The following is a 25,149-nucleotide window of genomic DNA, read 5'->3' on the forward strand; positions in this document are numbered from 1 at the left end:
GAGACTGCATCTACCTCCAGCCAAAAGCAAAGACTGAAACTCTTAAAAACACCCTCACCTCTGACTTGACCCATCCCACAGCATTTTCAGCTGGCCGAGCTACACTGCCCTTTGTGCTCTCAGACTTATTCCTGTTAAAACGGATTGACAGCATCTGCTTAAGATGACTGAAACCTGAAGCCATTCTTCAGGATTCTCTCACTTCCACCACATATCTCTCACTCATGCACACATACACATGCAAATGTACATGTGTGCACACACACAGTGCCAAAGTATGGTAGAGGCACCTGAAGCTAAGGGTAATATCATAGCTATAGCAACAGTGCTCATTGCAACAGAGTGGCTGTCACAAATGTCCACTCTGTGAGGGCCTGGATTTGTGTTCTAGCTGGTTTGTGTTGCTGTTTCACCCACTGTGCCCTTCAGCGTGGGAACTGCCCTGTCCATAAGTCAAGGGTACACTCTCTTAGCATTGGCCACAAAAGGTCTCTAGTTGCAGCTGCATAAATAATGAGAAAAAGAAGAGGTAGAGGGTGAGACAAGGGAAGGAAGGACATGCTCCACAACCCTCTGTCCTGGCTTCTGACTTCTGCCCCAAAGAAGTAACACAGGATTGGCAATAACTTCTGCCAGAGAGATGACCTTGGAGACATCACAGCCCAGAAGGGTGAAACAACTGATGACTCAGTCTCTTGGTTTTGCCTGCTGTAAAGACCTAAACCTGAATGAATGAATGATGAATAAATGAGTGATAATTGAAAGTCTCCCTTAATTTTTATTCAGAGACTTTAGCCAGCTCTACCTTAGGCTTTTTGGAGCTTATATCCAAGAGAACAAGGTATGCGGCAGGGGCAGTGATATTTGAATTTGTTCAATTCAGTGGTTCATGCTGTCATTAAGTTGACTATCATCAGTTCAGATTTACTGTGCTTGAAAGACACAAAACTGGCTTCTGAAGAATTTTGTCCTTGAAAGTGTACATTTAAATATACCTGGCTTGTAAAGCCTCACTTGAAAAACAAAATGACAGCATCACATTTGGACAAAGAGTCAGGTGCACACAGAAATCAAGAAACCAATGGGTAATTGAATTCCTGTTATTAAAGGTGGTACCTCCAATAATGCATGATCTCAACCCTAGGACTTAACCAAGAGATGGCTAATAGCCCAATCCATTTGATATGATACTCATGAACACAGTACCCTTATTTTATATACTGTGAGGTATGAAGATAACTGTAGCCACTGTGAGCTGTGGGCAACCTTTTCTGACATTCTGTGTGGTGCGCGCTGTCCTCGAATGCTTGGTCCTAACCACAGCCCCTTCAGTCTACCATCCCCCTGCCAGATACCCTATTTAGGGTAATGGAAAATAGTAGGGGCAGAAGCTTAAGGGGTTCCCCAAGGCTTACTGAGAAATACAGAGAATTTCCTTTGCTTAGCCAAATGAGTCCACATTTGGAAAAAAATATCCAAAATGTGTGTTTCAGCAATATGCATCTGTTGCCAATAAAGTTTTATTGAAAACAAACATTGGGAATGAAAGTTAAGAATGCAAGCACATAAACCTTATTTCAGAAGTCTATTTTGTGCCAAAATATGAAGGTACAAAGTGACAGTCCTTGCCCAGTCATCCTGAGATCAAATCAGGAAGTTTGTTACTGGTGTCCCAACCCCCCAATCTCTCCATTGTGATTTACTGTTCTCTTTTCACAGTCCTCATAAAGTCCTATCACATCGTATAACAGAGGAGAAACAATCCAATAAGCCCATTCAAATCAAAGTGTTAGATCTTAGTAATGCTATTTTGTTTGAGTAAAGCATCAGACATGAGTCGCTGTAATTTTTTCAAACAGGCTAATGTATGGTCAAATGGTCAGGTTCTGGTAGCAGACTTGGGCTGGAATCTCAGCTCTGCCACTTGCCAGCCTTATGACCTTGGGCAAGTTACCATGAGCCTTGTTTCATCATCCATAAAACAGAGGTAAGAATACCTAATTTGTCAGCTTGGTCTGAGGATTCAGTGGGCTCATTTATGTTGACTACCTGGTTCAGACTAAGTACTGAATACATGATAGCTGCTATTGTTTGCATTTCAGAATAGGAGCACAGGGCTCTGGTAATACCATCATGGAAGTATAGTGTTCAAGTCCTTGTCCTAGTCTTGAATTGCGATCAATAAGTAAGGAAGTCCCACTTTTAGACCCAGTGTCCTTAGCACCCTGAAATGGTAAAACTGTTTGCCTTCATTGGAGAAAAGATTTCATTTTTATTTGATTCTCCATTACATCACCTACAGAGTACCTAGCCCATAGTAATAATAAAAATAACAACATTAATAATAATAAACATTTATAGAGGGGTTATTAGGTGCTGGACAAGTTCTTCATGTATATTAACTCATTTAATCCTCATAACAACTCTATGAGATTGGTACTATTATTATTCCCAATTTAAAATTAATGAAAAGAAGACAGAGTAAATTTAAGTAATTACATCAGTCTGCCTTCAAAGCCCGTGCTCTTAACCACCATGTTATACCTGAGCTTAATAAATACTTGTTAAATTAATGGACTATGACAAACCAACCAACAAAAGAATATGATATATACCCTTTGGAACTTTCTTTTCCTTCATGACTTCCTGATTAAAGTTAGTGAAATAAAGATTTTTTTCTTCACTCTCTTTCTCCTCTCAAAATCACACCCAAACAACAAGAACAAGGAGCAGAAACACTAAACCTTCCAGTCTCGTGATATTAGGAGATGTCTGTAACCCTAGCCACAAAACATAAAGATGGAAAGCTAACTGACTTAGCAGAGTGTAGAGCCATTAAACCTAAATACTTGAAAAGGAGAATATTGGTAAGCAACAAGCAGATCTGCCTCCTGAAAATCCCAGAAAGGTTTAGGAATTAGAGGCCCCACATATTATAAAAAAAGAGAGAGCTGTTTGAAAGTCTGTGCAAGGAAAAGTTAGACATCCAGCATACCCTCCTCTACCAGAGCTAGGACACTTGATTGAAAGGAAGGTGAGAGTTAGGTAGGCCACATAAAAGAGTGATTAAATTAATGTCTTCATATTTAATGATGAGAGTCCCAATCTTCTTCCAGAAAGAAGATGTTTCCAGAAAAAAGAAAGGCAATATTGTTGAGGAAATTATCAAATAAGTAATATAAGAAAATTTCCCAGGTAGAATGAAATTGAAAGGCCCCACCAAATACATGCGTAATACATGTCAAAGACCCAGACATCATCATGAAATTTCATAACATCAGGAATAAAGAGATACTCTCAAAAGTTTTTGAGAGAATGGGGAGGAGTGAAAACAGGTTGAATCAAAGGATCAGAAATAAAAATGACATTGGTGTTCTCAATACCAACAACGGAAATGAGAAAATAATGTGCCATGTCTTCAAACTACTGAAGGAAAATTGTTTTCAACCTAGATTTATGTATTCAGTGAAACTATCAATCAATAGTGAAGATAGAATAATGACTTTCAGACACGCAAAATCTCAAAAATTGACCTCCTGTATACCTTTCTCAGAAGCTACTAAAGGACATGCTCCACCAAAATGAGGACATAAACTAAGAAAATGGGAGTCATGAGACTCATAAAATAGTGGATCCATACAGAAGAAAGAGAAAGGAAAATTCCAGGGAGATGAGAAGGGAGATCCTAGCATAACAGATGTGCAGCAACCGTAGGGAGCAACAAGTTAAAATTGGAATAGGATGATAGAGAGCCCCAGGAAAAACAAATGAAATTGATAAAGAATCTGTGGGTTTTACCATGTATAAAGTTGTTTTGAGAAGATGCTATATTCTACCAGACAGTGCATAAAAACCTAGAAATTCAAATTAAGGTAAACAAATTTAAAATAAAGCAATTACTAACTTCAGTAAGAATCAAAAGTTGTATATGAAATGAATTATTACCATAGGATACCATATGGATCAATAATGGATGATGTTTAGATAGGCATAATATTAAAAATACTAAACATGAATTTAAAAATTGTGACATGACTATATTGAGGGTTTGAACAAGGGTAAGGAAGTATATAAGAGCTAACAATCTACAATTAGAATAGGGAGTCAACAAATAAGGTTCAAAATTGATTACTCAAGACATACCCGTAGCAGTATGGTATTTAGAAAAACAGAGGAAAATACCAGAATAAAGAGTTGAAAGACAAGAAAGTGGTTGCTTCTGATGAATGGTGGGAGGGAGACCAAGGGACTACTTTGTTGTTGATACAAACTTTTTAGCATTTCTTGACTTTTTAAATTATGTGCAGTCATCATTTTGATAATCTTTTGTTTGTTTTTACTTTTTAAAGAAGCAAGGGAATAAATTAAAAGAGGTTGCAAATCACCACCATAGACAATGTAGCCTATATATAGAAATTTCAATTCCACTGGAAGTTATTGGGAAAGGGAGAAATACAGTCATCTTTTTCATCCATTTGTTTATTCATTTACTATTTGTCTCTCTCACTAGAATTTAAACCCCATAAGAGCAGGAACAAGTTATGAACTAGTAAATATTTAACAACAGCTCCCTGAGGAGGAATAAAGCTCTGGTTTGTAGCAACTACCAATTTCCATGGTGTAAATATTCCCAGTGCCTGATTTCAAGCTACAAACACGATGCCACTAAATATAGAGTTGGGAAAAAGATGCACAAAATTAGTTTTTTGAACTGGTGCCAACACACTATTGACAAAAGTCCTGTCTTGTTGATTGTTCTATCTAGAGTTCAGCATAGTGCATGGCACATGGCAGGTGCTCAATAGCTGTTGATCTGTTGAGTAAATAGGGAAAAAAATAACAGGAGTCCATGGATAAGCAAACATCGAACTAACTAATTTGATCTTAGCAAGTACCATGTGGATTTCTGAAAGTGAAATAATTTTGAAAGCTAGAACTACTGAGAGACTCTCTGCCAGTAATCAAAAATCTTCAAGAAAGTAGGAAGCTGAAGTCATATTGTAACTTAGATATTAGGTCACCATCAACTAATAAGGTCATCCTGGCCCCAATGGAGAAAATATGGAAAGGAGGATAGCTGTCAGCTAGGCATGCTACTAGTCATTTACATATATTACTTTGTTTACTCTTCACAACAACCCTAGAAAATGTAGATCACTAACCCATTGTATAGATGGGAAAACTGAGAACGAAAAGTCTAAGTAATTTGCCCAAGGACACACAGCTAGTAAGACTGAGAGCTAGGCTTTAAATTCAAGTTTGTCTAGCTCCTTTATCATATGCTTTTTCTGCTATACCAGCTGCCTTCAAAAGCACCTTTCAAAAAGGTAATTTAGGAAAAAAGGGTTTTGTTTATCAGAGATGTTAAGATAATTGTCTTATCCTTCTATCATTCTTTGGTTATAAATCTTAGGCACCTGCAAAGTGGGGGTGGAAACGCATCCAAACAAGCTTTTTTAGAAGATCTGGATTCTTTGTTTTAGCTCTCTCTATTTCCTTGTCTAAAGCAGAGTGCAGGCTGCCTAGCAACCAAGCTAATGGCATCTTCATCTTTTTTTTTTTTGCTTTAATTAGCTTATGTTTTCCACAAGCTCAAAAAAGATTGAAACAAATATTAAGAGCAGAAAATCTGAGTTTTTTGTATCAAAATATCTGCTCATATATATACACAATACACACACACACACCTTTCTCCTTCGCTCAATCCTGTAATTAAAGTAGAAAAATGACTTAGTCTGTATCTATGTGATGCAATATTTTTGGCTATAAAGTCTAAAAATTCACCATCTGGTTGCTTGCTGGTATACACCAAACAACTGGTTTGAGCAACAATCCTTAGCAATTTGAGGGATTCTTGCAATTCTTGACCATATTATCCAATTATTTTCAGTTAAATATTTGTGCCCTAAAAGATTTATTATAAATATACTGGTGGCAATAAAGTTCAAAACCAGCACTGTTAATATCTCTGCTGGTCAATTTTTTTTATTAGAACAATAATCAGCGAAATCTTTGCTATCAGTACTCAGGACAGAAAGAGAAGTAAACCTAAGTTTCATCTGAATCACTTATTCAGAGAGAAGCAGACTATAGAACAATGAAAAAAAGAATGAATAAAAAGGAGAAGATTATGAGAAATATGAGTGTTAGACACAATCAGCTGCCTATCTGACAGCCTTCTTCCTTGCTAACAGAGTCCCAGTTTTATTCATACTTTTCCAGCAGCCATGGGGTCAGTCACAATGGTCTCATCCCTCTTTCTAAATTATTGGTTCAGGTATGGGTAACGACACAATTGTGACCAGGAAAGTGGGGAGAAGTCTGTTTGAGGAACTTCTGGGAAAGATTTCCTCACTCCTAAAAAGTGACACAGGAGAAGGATATTCCCCCATTTTCATCTGTAGACAGTTCTGCCTGTATGTGATGTCTGGAACTGCGGCAGCCATCTTGAGACCATGAAAGCAACCAGATGGTGAGGGCAAGTTAGCATTTTATAGCTTATAAAGTGGAAAGATGAAAAGAACCTTGTTCACTGCTAACATCGCTGAACTGCTGAATTAATTGACCCTGGAGCTCCCATACCTTCAAATTTGGGGGACAAAAATATTACTTGGGCCATGTTGTGTTGAGTTTGTTACTTGTAGCCAGAAGCATTATAACTAATACAGTAGGTTAGCAAATGCTAGCAATTTTAAACATATGTAGGTGTTAGTCTAAATACTTCTGAAAATTACTGTCTTCTACAGCTGGTTTCCAACCTATAAGAACCCCCCTATATATTTAAACCAACTGGCATCTTTGGCCTCCCTATCTTCCTCTCATACTTCTTGCCTTCTCTGTATTTTTCATTTTTGGTTTTGTCTTTGCTCTCCATTCTTTCCTCTGCTTTCTTCTCCCCATTCCTTTTCCTTGCTCTAGCCCAGAGGTGATTTGAATATGAAATATGTTAATACATACATTCATCATCTATACATATATAAATATTATTTCTTGTATATTAGAAGGGAGGAATTGTTCCCCATTCCAGATGATTCCTTTTTATACAGAGATAGCTCTACTAGTAAAAAATACCTGACCTCTCTTCACCCCCTTACTCATTCCTTTGCAGAAAGGAGGAGTGACTTGATCTGACTAGTTAGTTTGGAAGGAGAATTAAGCATGTGCAGCACAGCCCCTCCTAACTTCTTTCTCTTGAGAGTGAGCTATCTATAGGGACCACACTCCACTGTGCTCCTCCAGGCTGTACAATTTACAAAAGGCATGCCCTTGGGTAGGAATGTGGTAGTCCAGCAATGCTGGTGACTGGATGAAGAAGTCTGATTAATCCTCAGATTCGGTGTTGGGAAGCTTGAATGCCAACAGACAGAAGCCACATTCTCCAATACCAGCTTTATCAATAGTAATGGTACTATATTCTAATATACCAGTGTTACTGTTTAATTGACCCAGAGCTTGGGTCAGAAACAAGACTTATCTTTACTGGACCACCTCATATAGCACTAGTATGTGTTAAAAGTTTTGTTTCCCTGTTCTTAAATATGTTTTATTTATTCTTCATGACTATATGCTGTCATTGTGGGTTGCTTGAAGAAAAAACACACTTTCCAACAATGTGTCTTTATTTTATAAATGTTTTCTGCAGCAACAAAAAAAGTGTTTTTAATTTGTGTGCAGTCTCCTGCTGTTGATTGGGTTTCCTATGGAACAGAACCTTTTGATAGGAAAAATATTTACCTTCCTGATTTTTTCAGTTCTCTGCTCGTGATAACCTGTGAATCTGCGCTTACTTGATCTGACTCCAGCTTCTTGGGAATTTCACCTCTAGCTGCTGTCTCTGTGTAGGTTTGGTAGGTCTTTTCTTGGGACTCCACTGTAATGGTCAACACAGCATCATAGGCTTCTTACAGTTTGGGGGTGTTCCTCAGGATATGCTAGTGGGTATGCTTGCTTATACGGTAAACTGAAGAGCAGAGCATCCTAGGGAACAAAGACATAGGTTCCATCAGTCATTTTCAGATCATGAGCCCATTCCAAGAGATGCATCTGAGTCTCTGCCCCAATTAAGGCCAAATGCATGCACATGATGATTACTGAAACCAACAAAGCAGGGAGGTTATAGCAGTAATATGTTAGAAAAACATGGTACCAAGAATTACAGATTGGGAGAAATAAATAACTGTGTTATAAACAATTTGGAAATGATTTCTGTGTTATGCCTCCAAGATGAGCAAGATGTTGAAGCCCTGAGCTATGGCTTTGGCCTGTTCAGGGACTCTGGGTTAGGTGATAAGATACATATGTCTACAGGCTGCAGAGCCTAATACTATACAGGAACTAGAACAAATACAGCAAGTGAGAGGTAACATAACAAAGAGGCTTTGGGGTTGGAAGATCTAAGTTTTTATCCTAACATCTCCAGTTATTAGCTGTATACCATTAGGTAAATGACTTAACCTCTCTCTGCCTCATTCATAAAATGGAGATAACAAATATGTGCTTCATAGGGTGGTAGTGATGACTGAAGGAGCAATTTGTATAATGGTTTTAGCACATAGCACTCAATAAATAGTAACTATGATTAGAAGTAAGAATAAGAAGCCTGGAAGGAGAGGGTGAGAGATATTTTCCAAGCCACTGCGGCTTTTTATTGTCCACATCCTACAAACATACATTCCAACAGATTTTGACCAACTGATCCCACTCTTACCAAGGCCACCATAGACAAGGAATGGCACTAACTCACTCATCCATAAATGCTATTAATATTATGGGCGATATGTTCAACTTTTAATAATCTAAAACTTCCCTATAATTGGAATTACTTTGCACTCAATTTAATTCTTCCTAGACATATGAAACTATGTTGTTTGGCAAGGCTATGCTAGAATAGAGTGCATTAGAGGAGGGCACGGTTGAAGAATGGCAGCTGGGTCATGAGACTGAAAGTCTTATATCCAATTTCGCCCTTGGCATGCTAAATGAATTTAGTTTAAGCCCACTTGTGCTCCAGTGCCCAGGTCTTTAAAATGTAGATTCCAATGCACAGGTACACTGAGTAGTTTAATTAGACAATGCCTGGCAAGGATTTTGAGCTCCTTGAAGAACAACAAAGGTCCTATTGCCATTGGTAAATATTAATTATACAGCTTACACGGAACCTTTAATCTCAGGAACTGACTATGCTTTACTACATTCAATGACGGGTCTTTAGCATTTACATATTTGTTTGATCGATTTTCATAAACCTTCTTTACACTTGTTAAATACCCCCAGAAAGTTTCCCTTTGAGCTAGAGCTGGTACTCTTCATTTTTTTTTAAAGTATAACTAGTAAGTCATGAAGTTAATTTAAACACCACATACACACAGCACATAAGTTGAGTTTTCAGATGATCATTAGTCCATTCAATATAATTATCCTAAGTGGTTCTACAGGTACTCTGATGCTCAAACCTTCCTTTGAATACTCTAGGGATATCTTTGGAGCTAGTTCATCAGCCATGCAAGGAAGTTAGCCTCCCTTGTTCACAGCCTCTCTCTGGATAATGGGAAAACAGAGTGTCAGAGAGGATGGAAAGGCAAGAGTTGGATTTAGAAAGAGAAACTAGAACCAAAGGCCTCTAACTCCTTAAACTTGGTTAATATCATTAAACATGAATCCATTTGGTCAGATTAGTCCGTTGAGGGGGAAAAAGCAAGTTAATTCAGGTGTCTCGGTTAGTTGTCCAGTTTGTCCAACAATATCCTTAGCAAGCAGGTCGGTATTGGCAGCTTTTTTCTACAAAAGCAGAGATTAGATGACTTGACGAAATTACCCCATAGAGATAAAATTCCATTTATATACTTAAAGGAGTATTAAAAGTACTTCACTGGATAAAAAATGTTAAAGAGAACTAAGTGCTCTTTGTTGATGGAAATACTTCAACATATGCACTGCATCATGGGTGCTGTGGTGTGTCACCCAGATGCACCCTTCAAGACTAAAGCACTCATTCTCCTAGTTGCTGGGGGTGTCAGGACATGATAGCTGATGCCTCCCTGGGAATTGCCTTCAGCTAATGAGAACCATCTCTTCCAAGGTCACACACCCTCAGCAGTGTGCTTAAGTCGGCTTTTGCTGGTTCACAAGAGCCTGTGGTTAAATTTTCAGGGCTTTTGTAAGCTATAATGTCATACTGGTAGCTTGAAATTGGGCATGGTGGGAGTGATTATACCATAGAAATCAGCAAGCATTACAAATCAGGGCCTTTTTTCCTCCCCCTGATGGTCTGGCTGTTAAACTATTATTGTCATCTGCATCCCTTTCTCTGTGTCATCCTGTACCAATGGCTCATCAACATGGAGGCATAAAGGCCAAGAGAGCTTACTTCAATTCTGGTCACTCTGAAGGGCATCCCAGCTCCAGCACTGCCATTGGGACTGCTGAGACCTTTGTTGTAATTGCATGACAGTTCGAGTCTTCTCTGTGTCCAATCCCACTGCCTTCTCTCCCTCACAGGTGTTATCATTGAAAGCATTTCCCCATAAGTTTCCTGCACACAAATCTCCATCTGACAGACTTTTTTCCAGGGCACCAACTTGTGACACTGGTTTAGAGCCCCACCACACCCTGAGCTGACTTCTTTCATGGCACTTACCAGATTTATTGCCCTAATTTATTTATGTCAGCCTCTACTATGAAACTGTCAGCTCCTTGAAGTCAAGGACAGTGTCTTATTCATCTCCATATCCTGGTACATATGGTGCACCCAATAAACATTGTTTAGATGGATGTCTGAAGAACTGAGAGAGTTTGTGCACTGGATGTCTTTGGTGAGTTCCTTGAGAAGTGAGACATGGCGTATTTGGATTGTTAGTATGGAGGAACAGTTTGAAAGGGTATTTGCTGGGCAGGTGAATACTACCATGCCTGTCTTTAATACTGAGCGTCATTAACGATGCTCAAGACCTAACACTCAACCTGAGTCTCTCCTCTCAGTTTCCCTTCCATTGGCCCCCACTGAGGACATTTCAGACGAAGAGTCAGAATTTTTACAACTTGGAAAGACCCTTCGAGACCATCTAGCCCCTCTCATTTTCCCATTATTTTCCAGATGAGGAAATGGAAGCCTTGAGAGGGTATGATCACAGGCTCTTCTATATTTTGCATGACAAGACCTTACCATTGAACACATTAAAATAGAAAGCATCAATACTGACTTCAAACAACAGCCACTTAATTTAACAGATTGAGTGCTTCATGAACAGGGATTTGTGGATGCATCTGTTCTACATGATGATTTTACTAAATAGTTTTATTACCTCAAAATTACATTCATTAAAATGGGATTTTACCTGTAAGTTGTTGTCAGGAAAGGATTAATACACAGAAACCTTAAATCCTAAACAAGGCCTGAGTCAACAGGTGATCACTGAATAATACTCATTTGTAAGTTTCCATCCTGATTGTTAATAGTCAAGCCACTTGATAGCCAAAACAAGGACCAGGAGATGCATCCTCCTGAGATCCCATCTCACCAGGATGTGATACTAGCACTTTCTCTGAGTTACCTGGACCCCACATGAGCTGTCTAGCAGCTGTCTTCATATTGTGGTACCCACTACGGCAGGCTGTCCAGGACCCTCTCTTTCACCCCCAACACTAGCAATAGGAAATGTCACAGAATTCCAGGAGAAGCCAATTACTAAGTTATTCAACTCGTGCTTCTCTTCGTATATTAAAATACTTTGGCCATTTCCTTGTGAAAGAGGAACTGTGTTTCTCAGAAGGGAAAATTCAATTTTTGATTTCTCACAGATTACTGGCTATAGAGTCCTCAGTGGAAGAAAGTGGGCCCAGTGTCACACCTTGTGAAATGGAAGTGGTTCCACTAGCTATTGCTGAAGAAATCCTTAGGGGTCATGTCACATCAGGAGCCCACCATATTGCTCCCAATCCACAGCAACACTCCATTCTACCGTCCTTGCTCTTCGTTTTAACCCTTTTGTGACATGTCCTACCAGTAACATTCATTTCAACAAATGTTGAGAGAGACGAGAGGGGAAGCAGGTCCAAGGAGGAGGGGGACATGCAGTGTGATTTACCCCAAGTCTCACATTCTCCCAGGACTCCTATATCTGGCCATACTATAACAGAAGTAGATTCACATGCTTCCTCTGTTTTCTCCCACCCAGTCTATAGAATGGATACATAAGAAGAGAGTGGGAGGCTCTGGAATCTGCATGTTTCCCAGCACCCCCACCCACCCACCCACCCAGTGTGACTGTGTAGGAGGCTCTCAAAGCACACTTTAAGAACACCACACTAGGCGATATGTGGCTGTTTCTATCAGCTGAGGACACCCAACACTTTTTTAGCCTTAAGTCCCGAGACCACCATTTACTTTCCTGCCACCAGTGTTGAACTGATACAAGTAGCTCAGCATGATGGCAGACACAGATTATATGCGGGGGCCATCCCACCTGCAGCCGAGTGTGTTTTCTCATGCCAGGTAAAACTGGTATTGCAAGTGCATTTATTGCCTGCACATTGCTGCCCAGAGATAAGCTTTTAATATTTCTCCACACCACACAACATGTTTTCTTCAGCTTTTCCTAAACTGCTATACAGATAAGGCCTCTTAAATGCAGGAAGGCTAGATGTTTAGAGATTTCCTCTTGTGCTGAGTCTTCTATAATTTTATCATTATTGATAGTAAACCTGCCTATGAGAGCAAGTTTTCCTTTCACCATTGACATTTACTGACATTTCTCTACACCAAAGCCCATGCCAAGTTCCTTATTAGCACTGAGGCTCTTGACCAGTAGTACCACTATTACCGTTGTTATTACTGGAGGAAAACAGGACCAACACCTGGTATACCTTGAGGCACTTAAAAGAATTTCATCAGTGGGCCCAAAAGTTAAGAAATATGGAAGGGCTGAATTATACACTGTACACCAACACAGGATATCAAGTGAGTGTGCTTTAGGGCTATACCTCAAGTGAACAGGAAGCAGGAAAGCATTAAGTCATTCATTAGACCAGCAGTTCTCAAAGTCTGACCTCTGGACCAGCAAGATCAGCACCACTGTGAGCTGGTTAGAAATGCAAATTCTGGGACCCTACCTCAGCCCTCATGAGTCAGAAACCAGAAGAGGAACCAAACAAACCTGTGTTGTAACAAGGGATTCTGGTACACATCTAGGTTAGAGAAGCACTGCTTTAGACCAACCTGAATATATATCCTGGCTTTCCCATTCACTAGCTCTGCGACACTGGATGCATTGCCTAACCTCTCTTAGATTCAGAAGCCTAATCTATGAAGTGTGTTAATAATAACTGGCCTTACTTTAAAGCGCTGTTGGAAGAACTAAATGAGATGGTCCATACAAAGCCCTTGCAAAATGACTAACATACATTAAACTCTCAATGAATATTAGCTATTGCCATTATTGTTATTGTTACTATTGCTGTTCTGTGTACAATAATCTTTAATAGATGAGGAGAGGCGAGCCAGATCCCTGGCAATAAGATAGTAATAAGGTGTTTAATTTTAGAAGAACAAGAGAAGACAATTCTGTGTCCTATTTGCCCAACATCATATTATAGTGAAACATTCTCAATTTAGAGGGATTTAGAGGAATCCCCAAATGGTTCAACAACCTGGTAAATCCAAATTGAAAGGATGTCACAATCAGCCAAGCATTGATAGGCAAAAAGGTGAGGAGAAGAGAGGAGGGCTTGAAATAGCCATTTGAAAAGTGCTCTAAATTGCTTTTTAGTGGGGCCTCCTGCTAGCCCTTGTGAGAATTAGCAAAAGAACCTCTTCTGGGTAATTGCAATCCAACAGGTGTTCTGCCTGGTGAGCAGATGCTCTTTTGTGCCATTGAATCAAAACCTCCACCAGGGCTCATGGTTTAAGGAGCAGAAAGTGAACTGAATTTTGGCCCTCATGCCCATTCAGCTAGATTCCCTAGCACAGGGCACAACCTACATAATCACATACAGCAGCCCTGACCATTAATTGAGGCCTTTGTCTTTGATTAATGTCTCTCCTATCTGACTTTGTCAATAACAAAGATCATTAGTTAATTGCCCCTGAAGCTTAAAGGAAATGAGCTGAGAATCCGGAAGAGGCTGAATCCCCCTTCTCTGGGACTTCATTTACTCCATTCTTTGGTGTTAATAATTCTGACACCTACTTACTTGTTATGTGAGACACAGGTGTTGTAAAACTTGAAAGAAAATACCTACCCCCTGGATAATCTGGAGGATTAAATGAGATTTTCTAGATGCAAATACCTTGTAAACTATAGAGGGCTGTCCACATGTAAAGTGGTATTGTGGCTGCTTTCATTGTCTTGAGGGCAGCATCTAATTAAAAACATCCCTGCTGTTTCTTCTCCACAGAGCCCAGAACCATTATTATTATTATCATCTTTACTATTAAATTTTCTCATTGTCTTGGTGTTGTCCTGGCACAATGTAGACCTGTTTTTGAGAAAGGCATTTCTTCTGACTCCAGTAAGGTGCCAGTGACATTTCCTAATTGGAAACAGAAATGTACAAGAAAGAGACGTGACACACCAACCAGTAGTAGGCTGGCTTTCTCTCCCGTTCCTCCCCACCCCTATCCCTCACTACCACCACCACATGGGGCTGTCTGTGATCAATGTTATTGTGAACAGATAAGACCAAACAAATCTCCCATTTTTATTATGTCCAAATATTGCCAGGCTTCTCCAAAGGAAGGGCTCCCTGTCCACTGTATTTTATACATCAAAATAGGTCCTTCTCTGAAGGCTTGCTTGGGAGGCCACAGTGAAGAGTAACCTCATATCCATCCAGTAGAATAGGGAAGAGGCCAGGCCCTACCTTTCTCAGCCCTTCTCAGCTGAGGTAACACAAAACTCTTAGTGCTTTTTCAGTCACGATAGACAACAGCTAGGAATACTTCAGCATTCTCAGTCCTACCAGATGAGAGGCACTAGAAAAGCAGCTAGAGATCCCATCGGCTGTGTGCTGTGCCTGGTGGGTTGTAACCTACCTTCTGTTCTATTGACCAAATCCATATTCATTGGCTTCTGCCTCAGTTTCCCACTAGGTCTTCCATTTTCTGGTGGGACCCGAAACATGCCCTGAACCCCAGGCCGCTTGATTGAAGTCCTGATACATGGTCTACTTATGTTCATACTCTGCCCCTCCTGCTCCCACTGGCTGAGGCACTGCTCTCAATTGATGATCAAGTGATGGCAAACCTGTCTTCCTTGAAGACTCGTTGCCTTTCCACAGCAACTACTGTCACACCCCACCCATCACTTAGCAAAGCCCTTGCATACCAGCAACTGGCTCTACCACACATAATTACCACACACTCCTTTGGACACTGCACACTGGACTGCCAGGGGTTGGACTCAAGCCACAGCCCAACCAATGGCTCCGTTTTGCTGCCCCCACCCCCACCCACATTCTGACTCATGCCATCTCTGAGTCTGCCTGTTTTGTCAGAAAGCAGACTGTCTTGCCAATGGGTTTCAGACCTGAGCAAGTTCACTATGGATTCAGTGTGACCAAAGAAATTACAGTAAAATGTTCTTGGGATGAAAAGGTTATACCCAACTTTATTTCCACGGTGGCAGGTCAATCACTAAAATCCCATCCACTCAGAGCGAGTCTGCACACAGCCTCTGGCCTCTCTGCCTGCACAGCCGTCTCAGTCTCCGTCCTCGGCGCTGCCACTACTCCAGTCTTGTCTCTGCTCTCCTGCAGCCTTGCAGCCGTTCCATTGCGTTGCCCAGAGCACTGGACGGAGCTCTTTATATAGAGTCAATAACAACATATTGCCCACAGGTGTGCAGTGAGCTAGCCAGCCAGGGCCAGGTGAGAATCCTGGCCACAGGAACCTTCATTTTATCCACATAGAGGCAAAATCCCAAAGAGCAGAGCTCTGTCTTGGCTCCCTTTCATCCTCCTTTCTGAGTTCCTACTTCACTTCCTGCTGCTGTCCTCTCTACCCAGGGTCTTCCTTTGCTCCATAACCACGTACCTTCCTCTCTAGGCTTTATTTTGCCCCCAGTTTTAAAATTTCCATTCCCTTAGTAGGCTGATTCATACTGTTATAAAGAAAACAACCTGATTAAACAAAGTCATATTAAGACAAAAGTGGCTCGTAACTTAAAGTAAGGAAGACTTGTTGCCATTTCCATTAACTTAAAGCAGTGGTTCTTGACTCTGGCTGCATTTTTCAAGAATCTGGGAAGCTAGTTAGAATACCTTCGCTGGAGCCACACTGCAGCCCATTAGAACCTGTGGAGGTGGCACTCTGGCACCAGTTATTTTGAAAAGATATCCAAGTAATTCTAGTGTGCATCCAGAGGGAAAACCACTGACTTAAAGGAATGATTTTCTAATAGTAGGACAATAATATGTGCATTTGCCACCTCTGCCTCAAAGGAATTGTGGCTGGTGAACGCTATATCCTAGTTTGTCAGTCTGACAGCCCAAAGAGCTTCAGGGCCTGGATTTATTTAACATTTCATGGTAGAGGCCAAAATGTTATTTCAAAAAGTATATTATTTAGAATGGGTGGGATGTGAAACACTTACGGAATGTAAACTTGCAGGAGACACTGGACTTCTTGAAGATTTGTAACATATTAAAACATTATGATACTAAATATGTTAGCCTGTTTCTGGCATGACTCTTCCCTGGAAATGGTTTTCTATCTTCAAAAATAATTCTGTGCTCTGCTTTGAAAGTGTCAAGCTCTATTATGAAGTAATCAGAGCCACACTGATTTGCCTAACATAGGATCTTGTAGACTGGAGCTGGAAGCAAACTACTATAGTTCCTAGAACTAAAAATTCTTGCCTTCCTGCTCCCATAATGATCATAATTAAGGCCCAATACTAGAGACACTTGAAACTTAAAATGGGCTTCTGGTTATAGGCCAGGCCTAAGCTTGGCCATTCTCTAACAAACCCATTGTTATGCTAAGGAAATGACCCGGACCAGGACTAATCCTCAAAGTAATCAGTTTGACAGAGTTTCTGAGCTCTCCCTCCTGAGGTGGTGGAGTGGCTGCAATGGGGAAATGAGCAGTGTTCCCAACAATTCACTGCCACTTTTCAGAAGAAAAGGTAAAGTGGAGATCAAAAAGTTAGAAGAGAAAAAAAAATCCAAACAAAGTGCCACAAGGGCTGCAATAAGTATGACATGTCTGATTCCAGAAGACCAGGAAGAGCTCCCCTTCCCCAGCTCGCACTGGTGATGGTAGCTTCAGAAAGTCCATCAGTCTTCTGCTTCACATTTTGTCCATCATCTGTAAGAATCAGCTTTGAATGTAAAACTTATCTTGGAAGGGGAAAGGGTAAAATTCAGGGAGTCTTCTCATTTTACTATGCCTCCATTGATCAGCTAGATCCCTCCAGTTGTGTGCTGCAGAGAGACAAGCCCTGTTTGGGGGGGCAGAGGAAAGAAGGCAGATGTGCATTTTGGAGTCCAGGGAAGACAGGTTCTACGTGAGATGTGATAACTCCAGGGCACTGGGAGCCTATGAGGGAAAGTACCCAGAAGGGAGCAAAACTGAAGCCATGAGAACATCCTCTTTGGCTGATCTGGAACTACAAAGGTCCTAAGGGTATACAGGGTGTATGGCTCTCCTTACTCTTGAAGCTGCTCTCCCCCACCCAGGTGCTAAGAGGAGACACTGGTACCCAAAGAAATCTTAACCACAGAGTTCTTTGTACCTTTATTCAGTTCAAAAAATAGGCTCTGTCGAAGCAGGACAGTCTTGGAGCCTGACTGTGAGTGAGAGAAGCACACGTGTGAAGAACTGGGGAGTAATGTGCTATCCTAGGTGTGAGGGTAGGAAGACTTTCGGAGATTGTTCTATCTCTCACTGAAGCCACATTTAAACCTGGCTGGGAGAAAACCCTCCCTGCGAACTTTGTCAGCCTGGCCAATGCGCTGGAAAGCTTTCCCAGTGCTTTGACTGTCCTGTCCTGTAGTCAGGACGACCTCTGCTGGTAGGCCTTAGCTCCAAACAGCACTTGCGACTCGATTGTGTGCACCCAAATATCTTCATCTGACGAATTGACTCCAGCATGAGTCCATTGGAAGTATCTCATGACAGTTACCAGCACCCGGATCAGAGAAGGGAGTGTCCGAGAAAAGGTCGGGTAGCTGTTTTTATTGTCTAGTTCATAATTCACACAAGCCCAGGAGAAAAATCCCTTTGTCCCAGCTGTTTCCCAGGAGCAAGGCAGCCTCGCAGTAGCCAGGGTTGGCAGGTCCAATAACTGCTAATGCCATCTGGTGGTGGGAAATGAAACTGGAAAGTGCCCCGGAAGACCGGCAGTCTTCACTGAGAATCACATATTCAAAAGATCAAATTATGGGTCCTTGTTAATCTACAAAGTGGCTAGTCGAGCAAAACACTCAGGCAGGGCCTTTGAGAACAACAGATCACAAGCCCAGGGGCCCACGACCCATATCTTGTAGAGGGTGCCCACACCTGCTACAGAAGGGACATGAGGGCCAGGAGGCACAAGCACCACAGGAGCTTGAAGGACACAAGGCCATGGTGTCCTCGCTGTCTTATGGGAGCTGCAAACCAGAGCATAAGGTGAAAGATAGCCCAGAGTCCCAAGAACATAGCCCTCCTGCTACCAGCAAGCTAATGAAGAGACCCTGAGTGCTAGTCTCCTGTCCCGAAACAGACAGCAGGATTTCCAAATGCCTGTCAGTCAGAGGAAAAGATCTGTTACTCACATTATTCCTGGAGCGTCTGGAAATATCAGTTATGAAAGGATGGAAAAGGAATGTCAGTCCCCAAACTGAAAGTTTCTGTCCACTACCCTGACCAAAACTCTTCCTCTTCCTGTACTTCTTATGTCCATCTCGGTAGATGGCCCCCACCAGCCAATCTTCACCCACTCTCTCCAGTCAGAAACCTGGTAGTCAACTGAGACTCTTCTTTCTTCTGTGCCCCCACATTCAATCCATGACCAAGTCCTGTTGATTCAAATTCAGTAAAAGCTGCCCACCTCACATGGGTTACCATACAGCACGTGATTATGACAGGGTCTGGCATGTTGTTAGCATTATATTAGTGATATTACTACCCTTTTTATCATTTTAAATATGTCCTTCTTTCTCCACCATACTTCCCTCTTGGAGAGAGACACAGATATGAACAGATAATGGCAATGCAGAGTAAAAAGTGCTATTGCAACTCATAAAGTAAAGGGAGTCCTTGCAACTCGATTGGCTGTATAATTAAAGTAGCCCAGACAGAGGAAGATGGAGAGGAACCACCCAAACTCAGATTTCAGGGGAGGAGAGGAGAGATATCTCTGAGTTGAGAAGTAAAAGGAAAGTTAACCTCATGAATGGGGTTGCAAGGTGGGGTTGGTGTTAAGAGGCTTTCAGGCAGAAGGAACAACATGCAGTAAGACCCGAGATTTAAAAAAGAGAAGGGTATGTTAGAATCTAAGAATTCCAAGGCATTTGTTCTGTTGGGTCTATGATGTCAGCCAAGGCAAGGCCCAGATCATCAAGAGCCCTACATGTTCTTCATAGGTTTTTAGATTCAATCCTGTAGACAATGGCTTTAAGCAGAGACATGGTATAATCAGATTTCTATTTTTAAAAGATTACTCAAGTAGCAGTGTGGAGAATGGGTTGGAAGGGGGCAAGACTGGAGGCAGGGAGACTAGTTTGCTGTAATTAGACTAGTAGTAATCCATATGAGAAATGATGACAGACCAAGAGAGTAGTGGTGAAGATAGAGAATGGAGACAAATTCCAAGGTAAAAAATATCAGAGATTAAGAAAGTAGAACCAATAACAATTTGGTGACTGACAAGATATAGAAGGTAAAGAGGAGAAAGGAGGTCTCCAAGATGATTTTAAGCTTTTCAGACCTAGGGAAATGGTCAGAACATGATACAAGTTTCTGAAATAAAGAACAGTGGAGGAAGGAGATAGAAGATATAATGCATTCTATTAGACATGTTGAACTGGTGATGCCTGTAGAATATACAAGTGGCAATATCTAGTAGACAATTTGACATATGGGATCTCATAAAAGAAAGCTGAACTAGCGATAGAAATTCGGGCATAATCAATAAGCCCGAGGATCAATAAGAGGATAATTGAAGACATGGCACTGTATAAGATCAATGAAAGAGAGTTGTGGAGTAACAAAAGAAGATAGAGGACAAAACCCTGAGACCCCACAACACTTAAAGGACAGACCAAGAGATAGGAGGTCATAATGAAACTTACATGAAAAGTCCAGAGAAACAGCGAAATCCAGGAGAGAGGAGTATCTTACAATCCAAGGAAAATGAAACTTTGAGGACGAAAAGTGTTTATCACATCTCACACTCTGTTGAGATGTCAAGTGAGCTAAAGATAGAAAGGTGTCCATTGGATTTGGATTTAGAGAGGCTGCAAGTTGAGAGACCACAACGAATCCAAAAATGAATGGGAATCAATAAAGTGAAGTCAGTAAAAAGAAGACTGCACTAGGAATCAGAAGGCCTGGGTCCTGAACCCAGTTCTGCCACTGACTCATGAGACACTGAAGATATCGTTTCCAACTCTTTACATCTCTCTTAACTTTTCAGCTCTTTTCAGCTTAACTTTTTTCAGCTGGACTAAAGGATCTGCAAGTCCTTTTCTTCTCTGATATAACATTGATGCTGGGATTCTGCACTTCTTACAGGTAGTGACTTTTCTAAATTACTGCACTGTTAAACTGCTTTCTGAATTCATTCAACATTCTCTAGCCTTTGATATTCTAATTAGCAACTGTAGTTGTGTTCCCCTAAGTGGTTGGTACTTACTTCTATTTGGGAGATCCTGTTCCTGATCATTTTAAATCTTGGTCTAGAATCCTCTATCAAGTACCTACAATGTGAAGTCCCCCCATCAATGCTGGAGTTGTGCTATGCTGAAAATCTGGGTTCCTAAAACCATCTCCTATTTTACCATCATTATTAACAAGTACATTGAAAACGTGGTTTGTGCTAGGCCTGAAACTACAAAAAGGTGGGGGAATATAGGGCCTGGCCGAGAAATCTTGCCAGGAAAAGCAACTATGTACATCAGAAGGAAGAGAGCAATAATGTCCACCAACATGGCTCACATGTAAAGTCATATTTGTAAGTTCCCTACTTGCTTTTGCTCACTATGGTATGTCCAGTGCCCTGTACAGTGCCTGACACATAACAGGCACTCAACAAATATTTGTTGAATGAATAATAAAGAAGCCATGTGGAGCACAAATGAAATGTCTTATATTACTACGTTCTTGAAAAGGCTCTGTTTAAGGCCTTCAGCAGGAACCACCTTTGGCAAAATTATCCAGTAGGTAAGGTATGTCTTCAAACTTGTAGTGCAGTTCTGTCTGCTTTCTCTATTAATGGAGAGAAAAACAACTCTAGAGAAAGAAGCTCTTTAAATAATTTCCACTGATATGTAAAATACTGATAATATTTGATACTTTCCCTTACTCCTCCTCAACCTATGGTATTTGTTTTTAACAGTGGATGGGGAGTTTATGCCACAGGAATTGTAATTATAATATTATACTTTTAATTTCAAGCATCCTTGCAGGTCCAAAGGAGGATGGACCACTTTTTGTGTAGTAAAATGAAGAGACTTTTGGTGCTCCTCAGATCAAAGTGATCAGCTATTGATTCTAGGTATAAGGCTGGCATTTTTATGTTACACTCCAGGTTGTTCCTCCTAAGCATAATGCCTACCCATCCAATTTCTAAGAAGCTTGCTTTTCAGCACCACATTTAGAGGATTATATACCATGATCAAGTGGAATTTATCCCCTGATACAAGGATAATTCAAGATACATATATCAATAAATGTGACATACCACATTAACAGAGTGAAGGAACAGAATTATATGATTATCTCAACAGATGCAGAAAAAGCATTTGACAAAATTCAACTCAAAATGGACAAAAGATTTAAATGAGTAAGAGCCAAAACTATAGAATTCCTAGAAGTAAAACAGGGGGAAAGCTTCTTGGTATCAGTCTTGGCACTAATTTCTTGGATATGATACCAAAAGCACAGTCAAGAAAACAAACAAAAATAGACAAGTTCTGCACAGCAGAACTAAACTGAACTGCACAGCAAAGGAAACAATTAGAGTGAAAAGGTAACCTACAGAATGGGAGAAAATATTTGCAAACCCTATATCTGATAAGGGGTTAATATCTGAAATATTATTGAACTCCTACAACTCAAAAGCAAAAAAAAACCAACCAAAAAATGGGCAAAGGACCTGAATAGATGTTTCTCCAAAGATGATGTACAATGGATATAGAGTTTCAGTTAAACAAGATGTATAAGTTTTAGAGATCTTCTGTATAACCTAGTGCCCATAGTTAACATCACTGTGCATTTAAAAATGTGTTAAGAGGATAGATCTCATGTTAAGTGTTCTTACCACAATAAAAAAATTAAATAAAAATTATGGGGTTTTTTATAGCATTTTCCAAGCTTACACATTTACAACATGGGTGTGGAGAAAGTGAAGGTTCCTGTGGCCAGGAATCTCACCTGGCCCTGGTCGGCCTGCTCACTACACATGTGTGGGCAATACGTTGTTATTGACTCTGTATAAAGAGCTCCACCCAGTGCTCTGGGCAAAATGGTGGTGGCACTGCTGCTGCACGGCTGATGCATGGCTGCAGGAGAACAGAGACAAGACTGGAGTGGTGGCAGCACCAAGGACAGAGACTGAGACCTCTGTGAGGACAGATAGGCCCAGAGGCAGAGACTGGCTTGCTGCATGCAGACTTGCTCTGACTGGATGGGATTCTAGTGATTGACCTGCCACAGTGGGAATAAAGTTGGGTGTAAACCCTTTCACCCCAAGAACGTTCCACTGTCATATTTTTCAGTCTCACTGAATCCATGGTGATCTTGTCTGGGGCTGAAACCCATTGGCAAGACTTTCCTCAAGGTCTTTCCTCAAGCAGCATATCAGAAACTACCTCTTGCTCTTTGTTCTTGATTGTTGTTGTGATTTGTTAAAATAATCCTGTGGAGAAAGTGAAGGTTCTTGCTGACAGAATTCTCACCTGGCCCTGGTCAGCTTGTTCACTACACACATGGGCAATATGTTGCTATTGACTCTATATAAAGAGCTCCGCCCAGTGCTCTGAGTGACGCAGTGGCACAGCTGCTGCACAGCTGCAGGAGAGCAGAGCAGAGGCTGGAGTGGTGGCAGCGCTGAGCAAAAATTTGTCCCTCCATTCTTTCTGGGCTCTATTTCATGCATTGGGTGGTATCTCTAACTCTGCTAGGACTCCCTGAAGAACCAGAAAGTTCTTTGTTGCTCTAGGATTTAGTCTTGATCCCTGACCCCAAGATTTTGCAGAAAGAAACTTATTCTGAAAAAAAAAAAAAAAAGGAAGACAAGGAAAAAAGAAGAAAGGAAGGAAGGGAGATCTCCTGAGCCTTCACCTGCTGATTTGGGTTTAAAGACAAAATTATAAAGCTCTTGTGTAAAAGATGCTATCTTTAAAAGAAGCCAGCTGAAGCCTTCCCTGGGGTTAATGAGAAATGTGGTCATAACTAGAAGTTTGAAAGTATGAAATTTTGGACATAAAATACTACTGACCCACAGCTCTTCTGGGGCCGTCGCCTAGGTAACTCAAGTTCGAACACCTGCACAGAATCCGGCTTCCATGGAAAATAGCTAGAAAGCAGGGATGCATCGTTTCATTTCAGGTAGCTTACACAATCTGCTGAGAAGCCCAACTTCACAAGGAAAACAACTGTTCTTTAAACATGTACAAAGAAAGACTATGACAAATAGCTCTGAGGAAAAATGGTTCCTCACCTGGCCTGTCAAGCCAAGGACTTCTACGGATGATTGATCTTTGCAGTTGCAGCCTGAATCAAGTTAACAGCTTGTAGAAGACAACATCAGGAAGAAATAAAATAGAATCATGAAAGAATTTAAATGAAAGCTTGATGAGAACCTTTGAGCCCAAATCTTGATTTAAAATGTCTTGAAAGTTCTTTCCCCCCTTCCTTCCTTCTTTCTTTCTCTTTCCTTCCTTCTTTCCCTCCCATTCTTTCTTTTGTCATCTTTTAAACTACATGTTGCAGTAAAACTGATGTATCTTATTCAGAAATCAGAGCTCCCAAGTGAGCTGAGTTTCTTCCCCATTACAACCTCTCTAATGAACAAGAGCTGTCAACTACTCACCATGTAATTCACTGATCAAATGTCTTCAATTTTCTGTCTACTTGTGCAAATATCTAGCATGACTCCCCAGTGTGTCCATTTCAGCACATCCTCTCTATGTTCATAATCCTGCCAAGAACTCCAGTGTGTTGATAAATTCCATTAGTGGCATAAGTAATTGAAAGAGATAGTAAATCTTTTTGTAAATCACTCTTCAACATCCCCAGATCAAGACTGGGATTATAATTTAGAAAGCCCCATCTAATCCTTTAAATTGATCCCACCTGTAGCAGAAGTAGTGCTCACCTAAATGCATTGACCCAGAGATTTACAACTGGAGCCCTCTGGGTAAATGTGTCCACCACAGACTACTGCCTTTTTCTGCCTTTCAAAATCAGTCTCACATGCCCTCATGTGAGATTTGTTTGCTTTTGCTATTCCCCTTAAATACCTTCACTGCCTTTCCTTCCAAAAGAGACCACTGAATTTCCCCCAACACTTCTGCACACACCTGTGCTTTAGGTCAATCCCTTGTCTCTTAGCGGTCTTCTCTGTTCATGGGCACCACTCATCCAAGGCCCTATTCTAGATTCCAAAAGTAAGAACTGAGGTGTGTGTGGCTAAAAATGACTCCTATTAAATGAGAGCTACTATATGGCAGACATTTTCAAAATAAGTTTTATTGAGACATAATTTAAGTACCATAAAATTCATCATATGGCACTGCCACAAAAACAGGTGCATAGATCAGTGGAACAGAATAGAGAGCCCAGAAAAAAACCCACACCTATATGGTCAATTAATATATGAAAAAGGAAGCAAGGATATACAATAGAGAAAAGACAGTCCCTTCAGTAAATGGTGTTGGGAAAACTGGACAGCTACATGCAAAAGAATGAAACTGGACCACTGTCTTACACCATACACAAAAATAAAC

At 40.8% G+C, this 25,149-nt stretch overlaps 1 protein-coding gene across 1 annotated transcript in view; it reads right to left on the reverse strand.

Annotated features, from left to right (window-relative positions):
- The window catches only part of GUCY2F (guanylate cyclase 2F, retinal), a 79,639-nt gene extending 61,002 nt beyond the window's left edge, over positions 1 to 18,637 (reverse strand). The window contains 7 exon segments of the mRNA XM_036924931.2: positions 7,788 to 7,946; positions 7,948 to 8,090; positions 17,916 to 18,047; positions 18,050 to 18,209; positions 18,211 to 18,368; positions 18,371 to 18,502; positions 18,505 to 18,637. Coding sequence (XP_036780826.2) covers positions 7,788 to 7,946; positions 7,948 to 8,090; positions 17,916 to 18,047; positions 18,050 to 18,209; positions 18,211 to 18,368; positions 18,371 to 18,502; positions 18,505 to 18,637 — 1,017 coding nt within the window.
- Between the last annotated feature and the right edge of the window lie 6,512 nt (positions 18,638 to 25,149).

Source organism: Manis pentadactyla, chromosome X (assembly GCF_030020395.1).
Source record: "Manis pentadactyla isolate mManPen7 chromosome X, mManPen7.hap1, whole genome shotgun sequence".
In the NCBI taxonomy this organism is placed as follows: Eukaryota; Metazoa; Chordata; class Mammalia; order Pholidota; family Manidae; genus Manis; species Manis pentadactyla.